Source organism: Chanodichthys erythropterus, chromosome 6 (genome assembly GCF_024489055.1).
Source record: "Chanodichthys erythropterus isolate Z2021 chromosome 6, ASM2448905v1, whole genome shotgun sequence".
Classification (NCBI taxonomy): Eukaryota; Metazoa; Chordata; class Actinopteri; order Cypriniformes; family Xenocyprididae; genus Chanodichthys; species Chanodichthys erythropterus.
The window spans coordinates 19212600-19224747 of NC_090226.1; the positions used below are offsets into that span (position 1 = coordinate 19212600).

The window sequence follows — 12148 nt, forward strand, 5'->3', positions numbered from 1 at the left end:
TAATAATCTGTAAAAAAGTCAATCTTCCCGACTGACATCATGCATATATAGGTTGCTGCATCCAGTATAAGCACAAGTCAGTACAATTTTGATGAACAATAAAACACACGCGTCCTCCCTCTCTGTTTTAAACAAACAGAGTCAGCTCACAAGAGTTTGCTACCACAAAAATACATCATTATGCAAGAGGAAGCTTGAACAGACCGATCATTTCAATTCATAAGACCTCAATGTATCATCAGGAGCCACAGGTATTAATTTTGTTTTGCCTATATATATTTTTTGACAATCAAAATGACGATAGCCATTGACTTGCATGTTACGAATCAACAATGACCACAGTTTCAGCTAAAAATCTTCTTTACTGTTTTATCGAAGAAGAATTTCTTGATTTATTTTTACTTAAAATAAGAATTTTAAGAATCTTAAAAAACATAAAAATATCCATATACATTTCCACAATTATATATATATATATATATATATATATATATATATATATACACATTTTTTTTTCTTTACTCTATTTACATTATTTTATTTTTATTTGCATTTAGTGCAAACTGTTTCTGCTGCCCTAATTGAGACTTTTTGTCCTATATATGTACCTGTACTTTCTATAGCCTTGTTTCAAAAGCTAATTTTGAGGGTGACAGAGTTATACGAGAAAAAAAAATCAGTTCATATCTGTTGATTTACTCTGGGGAGATATTTACAAAAATACAGTAAATGTATATACTCCTAAAATATTTCCATTTCAGCACCTTCAGGGAAGGACAGGAACTTTCGTGCACCCTGGGGAAATCTGCTGGGGAAAGTAGGGAAAACAGAGAAGCAAATAGAACGACACCATCAGAACCAAGACAGTGACGTTGAAAAGGCTTGAAAAAGGCTGTTCTCTGCTACATATATCCTTGTTGATCACATTACGTTAACGGCAGCATCTCACTTGGACACATTCAAAACCTGCACTGCACACATACACTACGCAATTAGTATTATTTATTTATTTTTTTTCATTAAACAGCCTGTTTTGATGCTATATGTGATTTTGAGACAACATTCTAAGGATTTTAAGTACAATTCTGAGATCAGGATTTAAAATTGAAAGGGTTTTTGAAGCTACTTGAGATATTGTCATATTATGCTGTTTGTTATGAATGTTGCATGCTGCAAAGCATGACATCATGAGTCATAATTCTTGTTTTACTGTGAAGGGAGACAAAAAAAAAGTACCCTATAAACCTTTTAAATCTTTATAAAAGTGTTTCTGCCAAAACTGAGCCGAATGCTGTGAGTTAAATTTGCATTATTATCTACATTTGGACTGTGAGAGAGAGAGCTGCGTCAGCACAGGAGTGTGCGTTGCGACAGAGATGGTAGATTAAGGTCTCGGATCAAAAGTGCCATCATTCTCTAGGCTAATTATCTGAGGAGGAGCAGTCAAAAAGCTTGATCCTCGCAGACTGAGAGTAAGCACTCGCTTTAAAGAAAATCAATAACTCTTCCCAAACAAATGACAGCTAAGAGTGCCTGGTACAGGGCTAGAATTCAAATCGAGTCTAGTGGTCCCAAAGGTCACAGTTACCTTCATCATACAGTCATAACAATTGAAACCGATGAACGTACATGTACAAAAGGCACGTTCTGTCGACATTCAATGAGTTTTAATGAAAAATAACGCAAATAATAATAATTAAAGGAATATTTCACCCAAAAATGAATCAAGTGAATCATCAGTTACTCACCCTCATGCAAAAACTGTAAGTACACATGCAGTTTTGATAGTTTTCTTTTGTATTCTGCAGACTAAATTATTAAAAGGTTTTAACAAAATAAAAAGTTACACTCTTGCATGTTTTGCAAAAGAAATGTATCAGTGCATCTTTGTGAATTATGAATTATGTGGTTTCATTTTGATATGAGATACTGTACGAGAATATCACTGATGATCCATTTAAATGAATGCACAAGAAGTCATGGACACTTACTATTTTGCATTGCTACACTTATGTAAAGATGTCAACAGCAAATTGTAGATGTAATGTCAAAATGTTCTTCTCTGTATTCAGATTCTAAATGCTTTTATTCTTGTGTCCTTGAAGATGGAAAGCAGATTTGTGCCATTGAGTACATTGAGTTCAAATCATTCATCATTTACAATTATTCATTTAGCTGAATTCCACAACATATATTATATACAGGGCAGAATTCAAATATTTATTCAATCGTGTGTTCAAAAAGTGCAGTTTGCGCATTCAACTCCATATAAGGACGAGAAGGCAGAAAAGAAACACGGTACTTGCATCATCAACAAATGAACAAGATTTGAAAAACAAGTGAAGTCACTTTTACAACACAGACTTTGAAAACCCCTGCTAAATCCCTGAAAACGATTGAGGGAAGAACATTCTATTGAGAACATGAAAGACCAGCAGGTGTCTTTCTTCAAATAAATGAATTATAGGGCATTACCTTTTCTTTACCCACTATTAAATATCAGTGATCCCCATTACTCTAAAGTATTTGTCTTGATGGAGGTTTTCAGAGATGGTTTACATCATTAAGTAATTATAAAAGATATGACTTGAGCTGTACCATAATTGTTTACACATTAATCACATATAATTATTTCCCTAACAGCTGCACAGTGACTTATTTATAAGAAATAACTTGCTTAAATTTCTGTCATGATTAAATGCAGATTTAATAATCATGGTTATTTGTTGGTTTAATGAGACTAAGTCAATCTAATTTAGTCGTTAATGAATGACTAGCATCTCTTTGAAGGAATTAAATGAATCTACTTAACAATGATCAAGAATGAATGTCAGAAAATTGTTAATTCCTTTGTCCTTAAAAGTTCTGTGATTTGTCATACAAAAATTGGTATGTGACACTTTGATTTAATGGGGTCAATAAGCAGCAAATAATTCCACATACACACTACTATTTAAAAGTTTGAGGGCAGTAAGTTTACTTTGTTGTTGTTGTTGCTGAAAAAAGTTTTTCGTGCTCACCAAGGCTGGATTTATTCAAATCATTCAAAAAGCTTATGCTGTATGTCCTACTCCTTCCCTATTCAAATTAAGGAATGAACACATTGCCAGTTACGTTTTTTTCCGTAAGTAGAATAAGGAGGGTGTAGGACATACAGCGCAAGCTTTTTGAAGAATACGGAAAGCGGAAGCAAGTGCAAGGTGATCGTTTGTATTTATAAAGCATATAGAGTTGTATTTTTTTCCGAAAATGACCGATCGTTTTGCTAGATAAGACCCTTATTCCTTGTCTGGTATCGTTTAAAGCCTTTTGAAGCTGCACTGAAACTGTAATTTTGACCTTCAACCGTCTGGAGGCCATTATAAAGGAGAATAATCCTGGAATGTTTTCATCAAAACCTTAATTTATTTTCGACTGAAGAAAGAAAGACATGAACATCTTGGATGACATGGGGGTGAGTAAATTATCAGGAAAATTTTATTTAAAAGTGGACTAATCCTTTAACAATGTAAAAGTCTTTCATTTCACTTTTGATCAATAGGTTGTTTGCACTCTTAGCCCGGATTTTATATTTACTTAAACTATATAATTACAATATACTTAAAATATTTAAGTTTGATTGCATTACTTATAAAATATAAGTATATTCTACTAAATTGTGGATGTAATTAGAATGTTTTAATAAATTTAAGTTAAATGCACTTAAATTATTAAGTTTTTCTCCTGACCACGCCTCTTACACATTGGTTTACGGCAGGTAATGACGCCATTTTGTCGTGGTGTGTGTGAATTCAAGGAGCTGTTGATGAGAAGTTGGAACATTTGTTCTACAGACATTTTTTTTCCAAACATTTGCCTTTTTATCTTTGTCTTCCTCTACTAGGTTGCAGCTGACAAGGACTCATACAGGCAAACTTCAGTGAGAATCCTCTGTGTTGATCTATAAAGTGCTCAGCTAAACCCATCATGAGTGATCGTCTTGGAAGGATGTTTGGTGAAGGATGAACCGACCAACCTCAGGACTTCTGTGTCCTTTTTTCTGACTGATTTATGCCCTGCAACTGGACTACCCTAACTGTATGAAAAATACTTTATATTTTATTCAGCAGGTAATGCTCAACCTAGGAAAATGTGAGCTGGCACCTAAAATGGAATACTGCCACTATTGTGAACTCAGGAGTGTGAACAAACCATATAGTTTTGATGCAATTTGTTGTGATTCTGAGATAGACTATTTATGTGCTTAACAATAAGCTGATTTGTTAAAACTATTTTTTTTTTTTTTCACGTTTTATAAGGAAATGTTTTCAGGACATAAAATGTTGTTGTATTTGGAATTGAATTAAAATAAAACATAAAATTGAATTATTGTACCTTTTATTTGCTTTTTTTGTTATAAATTAACTTGCTTAGTACATTGAACTTACCTATACTATGTGTAATAACTACAAAGTAATTAATATTACAAAAAAATTTAAGTTAAATGAACTTTAATTTTTAAGTTCACATTACTTAATCATTACTTAATTTTTTTAGGGCAACCAGTTTCCTGAATTTTTTAAAGTAAATTCAACTTATCAGGGCTAATAGTGTGCAATCATGTGGTTCTGGTGACGTGCAAAGTTCCGGTGAAGGGCAAGAAGCGAAAATTAGATCCATACTGTACTAGTTTAGAAAGGTATAAACAGAAAATCACAACATATGTTTTCTACTGAATTAAAAGACTTCCCTGCCATCGAGACGGTAGACATAGAGAATGTGAAGCTGCCGTCATGAGTTCTAGTCTGGTTTGTTTATATCGCGCTGCCTTTCTCCTAGTGACGTTAAGGGCAGTATTTAGATTTTCTGTCGTGATTGTGAAAAATGTCACCATTGTAGGTCATTTATGCTGAATCGAGAATTGCAACAGGAGCTCACATCATCATTCAGGGAAAAAAATGGATGGTGTAATACAATTTCCGCCTTTTCTACGTGTAAACACACATTAAGGGAAGCAGGTTGACGAGAAGAAGCCGTACAGCAAATCTAAGAATGTCACTGATTGAACCCACTCCCTATCACTCAATAAAATCACATAGCTGAGTGTTTTTTGAAAGTTTTATATTTTGTTTTGGTTTAATGATTAAAGGTGCTAAAGAGGATTTTTTCGTCGACTGAGAAACCAAAGACTGTTAGTGAGTTTTTGAAAGGAGCGCATGCGTAAGAACAACCCCCCTCCTTCACAACTAATTTCAAGGGAACGCCTTCCAAAACTTGTGTATTGGAACACGAGTATTGGAACACAAGTGTTTACCACCGGCATTCGCTGTGTCGTGTTAGTGGATTCATTATGTCGGACTCACCGCAGGTAACTCATAATCTGCAGTTGTTACTCCTGTCTCCTGACAAAAACATTGCATGCGGCGCCTGTGGAGTGTGGAAAGTTACTGGAGCGCGCAACCGCGCACGTCCCTCACAAGGAACATAATGGCAGTGATTGACAAACCAGAGGGCCAATCGTTTACACGATGATCGTGTAAACGATTGGCTGATGTTTTTAAAGCCCTTAAGGCCTAGATATTGTTGAAAAGTTATTTTGTTTTTTTGGTGCACAAAAAGTATTCTCGTAGCTTCATAACATTAAGGTTGAACCACTGTAGTCACTGAACTGTTTAAAATGTGTCTGTAGTAGCTTTCTGGGCATCTGAAAGTGTTAATTATCTTGCTAGCAATAGAGGCCTCACTGAGCCATCGGATTTCATCAAAAATATCTTAATTTGTGTTCCAAAGGTGAACAAAGGTCTTACGGGTGTGGAACGACATGAGGGTGACATGACAGAATTGATGACAGAATTCTAATTTTTGGGTGTACTAACCCTTTAATTTCATCAAGCATAAACATTAATTTAACAACATACCTTGTAAAGCAAAGGTGCTTGTCCAAGTTTTAGCAGTGCGATTTTATTGGTCACATTTGTACTAGCTCGAACTTGTTTCAAATCCTCAGGGCTCCCATACTGAACGTCCACTACCTCCGCCTGAAAAAAAAAAAGAAACATTTTTAACCATTTACATTTTAAAAATGGTTCAGGGTAGAGTCTGCCCCAGCCTTCTGACCCCTCTCGCTATCTGTGTGTGTGGAATAACAAGCCTCTGATTTGTAATGTTGTGACTAACGTAACTCACCCTATAAAGATAGTTGTCACATTCATTACAGATAGCAAAGCATGAGTGAAAACAAAGTGAACATGTCAGGCTGTGTATAATGGGGGGCAAGTACATATATTAGCCACTGTGCTATAAATCAAACATAGACGCAGCATAGATGTCACAGCTCTGAAAGAATTCAAGGCAGATTCATGGCAGCTGCAGGCCGTGGCATCCTTTTTGTCATTTCATTTGCACTATTAAATTAGAACCCGGTTTGTGAGTTTAAGAAAAGTGAGTACGTCCAACTGACAAGGGCTGATGAGGTGGGGTCAAACTAAATGCTATTTAAGGCCTGGAGACACAAAGTGGAAATACATTACCTGAGCTTGATTCATTTTTTAGTGGGCTTGGAGGAAAATGAAACATGATTCCGGGCAGGAGAGTACATCTCGCCGGTATCACAAAACCAGTGAAAGATGGGATTCATCACTAATGTCTGCATTTGCATTATAAAAGTGTTCTGTCTAACCCGAAAGAAGTGGCAGAAAATTGGGAATGGATGAGATTTTCACTGAGAGGCTGTCATTAAGGTAATGAAATTAACGAAGGCACGCATTGTGGAGAACAAATCGCTCCTCTAGACGAGCGAAGGCTCCTTTCACGAGTCATCTCACCCCCGGCGACTCGAAGCAGCTAGAGGAAAATAACAATTGTTTTCTCATCTACGTGATTGAGGAGCACCCTGTAATTAAACATTATTTTGAGGAGAATGTTAAATAACACCCCGATCACATGGTGCGATTAGAGGACAAACGGCGAGAGCGGCTACATGTCCTGTGTGTATAAAAATTCAACACTTCTTCAACGCTCAAATTAATTTTGCATTTCAAATTTAAGTGTTATTACAGTGAGAACCTTTTGAAATTTCAAAGGAATTTAAAATGCCCTCCTTGTGTCCATTTGATTGAACTTTTTGTAAATATCCATGTAAGATAACAATTCGAACTATGTTAACACACAAGCTTTATCTTTGTCGAGGTGTTGCAGAAACGTTTCATCATTTCACAGCTTTACTTTTTATATAACAAAATCAATGTTAAATGAATACAAATGACCACTCCCAACAGTATAGCTCACGTATCAAAGGAAATGCTCAGAACAAGATGTTTCATGCAATGCATATAGAGCAGGCATTTTCCCCCTCTCTCCACTCCATTATAGAGTAGCTATGGGATCAAATCCACTGCGTGGCTTACATGTTCTAAAACTGCAAAGTCTGAACAATATGCAATTCTTTATTTATCAAAATGGCTTAGTGAAGAGGGGTGCATGGGAGCGCTGAAGGGTGTCTGACAATTATTATTTGATCTCAGAGGTTCAAAAAAATCAACAAAAATAAAATAGCACCTTCAACCAAAGCTAAAGTCAAGAAGCTGAAGTATGAAGAAAAATGTATCATAAGTCATGGAAATAAATAAAATCTTAAAACTCTTCTTGTGGTAGACTATTGTAAAGCTATTTATTGAAGTTAATATACACCGATCAGGCATAACATTACGACTACCTTCCTAATATTGTGTTGGTCCCGCTTTTACAGTTCTGACCCATGGAGGCATGGACTCCACTGTAACGAAATGTAGCGGTTATTAACCAATTTATGGATGAAATATGAATATAATAATTCATAAGATTATGAATAAATTATGATTCATATATCGACCCAACGGGGAATTAAACATATATTGTGAATCAATTACAACGAATTATAATCAATTACATATATGATTAGTTCTGGTATAATAATTATTTAGTTTGTCCAGCAAACTAAGTCCCTCACAGAATATTATAAACAGAGTTATTATCTGGCCATGAAAATAACTTGCTATTATAACATCAAAGCATAAAGCGATCGAAAAACGTTAAAGTGACTTGGTTTTCAGCTGAAAGAACAAACAGAACAATCAAACGTGAATAACGTTTTAATATATGCAAACTACGAATACAGAGGTTATACATCTAAATATGTATACACAAGAAAATACACACCTATGTACAAGAGTGGAAGTAGAGAAGGAAAGAGAGAAGGCAAGTAGCAAACTCACAACCAGTCCTAAGCCAGCACGGAAATCAGTTTCATCATCTAAGATATGTATACAGTATACTTGCATTGGTTGCGTGTGTCGAATTTCAGGTTAGCGCTGGTGCAGTTCGTTGGCTTCCTCCGTTCAGCGGGAAGGTTTGAACTGAGGACGAGAGTGAGTTTCGCTGGAAGATGGCGATCCTGAAGCTGAGCGCGATGGCAGCGCGTGGTCACCGGAGAGGTCCGGGAAAAACGTGCACGAGATGCTCGTGAGACAATGCTTTTATGACAGATAAGCCGACACACCTCCTTGAGGTGGGGTAGCCAATAACATGGGTGCAAAGTTGGCGGGAAAGTTTTCCCTTTGTTTGGCCTCACGACTTAATCCAATGATTTATGACTATCAGATCAGATCTCCAAAGGGAGTGTGTTCTTCACAGTATCATTAAACACATAGAAAAATGCATTTGTCAGCTGTGTGACACATCTCAGTGAATAGCTCGTGTCCGGAGCTTTACGGAGAGACCAAACTCGACAGATCACAAAGGCATAGACAAGAAATTATGGTTTACAGACAGAATTCCACTATTAAAATGCACACTAGCACAAATACACTCATTTAAACACTAAGAAACATGCATAGGCCCCTAAAATATATGAAATATATATTTCAGCATAGTGGTAGTTTACAAATACAGTTCAAAATGTATGATTGTGTGTTTCTGTGTGTGTCTGTGTGTGTGTTTTTGTGTGTCCCTGTGTGTGTGGGGTGTTGGAATGTGGATCTGGTCAGTCTCTGGGGGGGGGGGGTCACCAAAGTGAGGAAGTTCCCGTTTTCTGTTTACTCTCTCAGGTCCACAAACCTGCCCAAAGTCACAGTCGTCCGGAGCCGAGTTAGTGATTAACAAACAAAGTTCATCAGGTTAAAAGCGTTCTGAAAACTCCAAAGTTTGATTATCCTGATACGTGTGCATACGCTACAGATTCCCCCTTTCGGCCAACGAAGTTCCTGTGCGGACTTCGTTGGACGGTAACCAAGTTCGATGGCACATGGATCCGTATGGTCACGCAGCAGGTGGTTCCTACTGGTCCTTGAGGGAGAGCAGATAAGCACCTGTCCATGGATTCTTGCATCCCTTTGATCCCTTGGGATAGGATGAAGGCCAGGCCCAGGGCGAGTGAGTACTTGATTGCCATGGAGAGGCAACGGGTTGTGTTGGCAGGAGTCCAAGCTTGGGCTTTAGGTGAGCTGGTCAGGACAGGCAGTCGTGAGAGTGCTTGGAGGGCTGCATCAATAGGAGTACTGTCACTTAGCTGGGACCCCCCTTTGTCAATCCTCAGTTCCATTCCTGGATCTAAGGTGTGATGGTGATCCCTGGGGGAAGATGGGATTTCCAGTTCTGACTGGTCCTCTTTGCTTGAGAGACAGTGCACCGCCAGATGGCTGCGGTGAAGGGTGGAACCCAGGAGTGCCTGGATCCACTTACCTGGATTGGGCAGGTTGACACGAGTGGCGGTGTTGTGTTGATTGTAGGTTAGGGTGGCAGCATGAGTGGGGGTGTGGACGAGCAGTCGATCACCCACAATCTCGGCTTGTGTTCCGATGACTGGGGTGTGAGGCTTGGCCTCGGCAGGGCAGCGTGTGTCGCTGGTCATAAGCTGCAACCGGCCCATTCCTTCAGTGGGGTTTCTGAGGAAGAGCTGGTTTGGGCAGAAGGACTGAAAGTCTTTGGTGAAACTACGCCTGCAAAAGTCGGGAGCCAGGCACAGCCGTGGGTTGCTGTTGTGGTGGGCTACCACATCTGAGGTGTGTTTCTTGGCATGGGTGTTACATTGCCACCACCTGATATTGACCTTGTCTTTGGGTCTGGAGATGTTATCTTGTTCACCGCTGGGTAGATTGAGAAGGGCGGCCACCTCATTCTGCTCAGGGTCGACGTGCAGTAGGACGGCAGCACCAAGGGAGTCAGTGAAGTGGGCTGGAACAGTCTTGGTGGGTCTGCCAGTAGCAAAGTCCAGCACACTTTGTGTAGGATACTGAGGGATCCTATTCATAGCCACTCTGTCCATAGAGACTCTAACTTCTCGCAGCAGGTCTGTCCGAGCTATGACCAGCTGATTTTGGGCAAAGTCATTTGGGAAGGCTGTAAACAGTTGCTTCATTGAGTTCGCCGTTTGGATCAGCAGGAAGCTGTGATTACAGAGAACCACCACAATACCTTTCCGGGATTTGCAGGTGATTTGCAGGGTTTGGCTCTGTGTTGCGAGTTGTTCTTTCAGTTGTAGGCGGACCTTGTTGCGATGCTGATGAGGGGAGCAGGCTGTGATGAGACTCGAGTCTCCTGGTTGGTACAGGTGCAACGACAGTGGCACCTGCCGTGCCATCAGTAGTTCCGTGGGGAACACCTGAGTTGACTCCTGTATGGTGTCTGTGATGGCCATGAGCATCAGAGGAGGTTTTGCAGTCCAGTCTTTCTGGTCAACTGACCGTGGAAACGTGACTTCTCTGTTTTGCAGTGGAGCTCGATGATTTGCGTTTGCAGTCTGGACTTGACAGCAAACCTGACATTTTCTGACATACTCTGCCACATCTTTCTGCATGCTGGGCCAGTACGGCACTTGTTCCAACATCTCATAAATAGTTCTGGTGCCATGGTGTTTGGCGCATGGTGTGTCGTGGGTGTATATCAGTTCACCCCCCTTTTGGCCCTGTGGCAGTACAAGCTTTGGCGCTGTGAAGACATCAGGGACATATTTTAGAAAGTTCACTCCCACACGCAGCATGTGGTTGGTCTCATGTAGTCGTTTGTGGCCAGGGGCCGTCATGGGACCAGATGCCGTGAACGGGAGGTTGGAGGGGTATGAGTGGTGGTGCAAAACATTTCGCATGGAAGTGTTGGCAAGTTTGGTTGTCCGTGGCAGTGGCAGTGAGGCGGGAAATGTTGCAGGAACAGTCCGCTGGCTGCGGGTTGTTGTTGCCACACTAAGGGTGGGTGAATGGGGTGGGTGTGACCATAGCTTGTCATGCAGGGTGCCAGTCTTGGCAAGGGCATTAATTTGGTCGTTCACGCCTTTGTCACGCCCTGGTTGCTTTAAGCATCTTTTCACCTTTTCCCAGTAAACGATCATGTCGTGTGCTTGGGTGAGGTGATCACGTGTCTGGAACATGTGTTGATGTTTCACTTGCTTGTTGCATTCAGTCTTGAAACCAGTTTGTTTCCAGCCCAGAAGATGGCATGTGAAACAAGGTCTGGCAAAGTGTGAGTCTGTGCACATGAGTTCTCTGATGTTATGGACAGAGGAGACTTGAAGGGTTTTGAAGGTCGCTGCTGCTTCACCATACTGATATGACTGGGGACCCCACCTGCTGTTCTGTGGTTGGAAGGGTTGGTTGTTTAACCATCGTGCCCCTGCACTTGCCTGTGGGATGCCCTTGTGGATGTAGAAACGTCCATCACCGTAGGCCGTGGGCATTCCTTGGCACGCATTCTCTTTGAGGTACCTGTGACAGGTTGGTTGCTGTTGTTGGGGTACCTTTACCTTAAGTATCAACGCTGGTGTGTTGTTATAGCAGATTTGACAGGCAGCTGAATCTCCGCTCTGTGCAGACTTGTGCTTTCTGGCACGTCGTGGCAGTGGCACCTGCTGGTTCAGCCTCCTGAAGTCGCTGGTGGGTCACCACTTGCTGTCTGGTTTGACAATGGACCAGGTAGGGATTGAATAGGTGCTGTTGCATGGGCAGATAACACCTTTTCCTTCTGTTGAATGAACAACCTCCTGTCCTGGTTCATGTGGGGCGATGTGACCTTTGTACTGCCTGATTAAGGTGGGAGGAGCATTTGGGTGTGTTGCACTATGCACTGTGTGAAGTTTAGTGAGACCACAGCATAAAAGGTCTTTGTCAAATGTCACTTTGAATTTGTGCAAGACGTTTCTGAG

The 12148-nt window shown here is 40.1% G+C and overlaps 1 protein-coding gene across 1 annotated transcript in view; it reads right to left on the bottom strand.

Annotated features, from left to right (window-relative positions):
• LOC137021626 (inactive N-acetylated-alpha-linked acidic dipeptidase-like protein 2) overlaps positions 1 to 12148 on the bottom strand; it is a 243516-nt gene that overhangs the window by 166110 nt on the left and 65258 nt on the right. The window contains exon 3 of the mRNA XM_067388346.1: positions 5898 to 6017. Coding sequence (XP_067244447.1) covers positions 5898 to 6017 — 120 coding nt within the window. The remainder of the gene's footprint in view (positions 1 to 5897; positions 6018 to 12148) is intronic.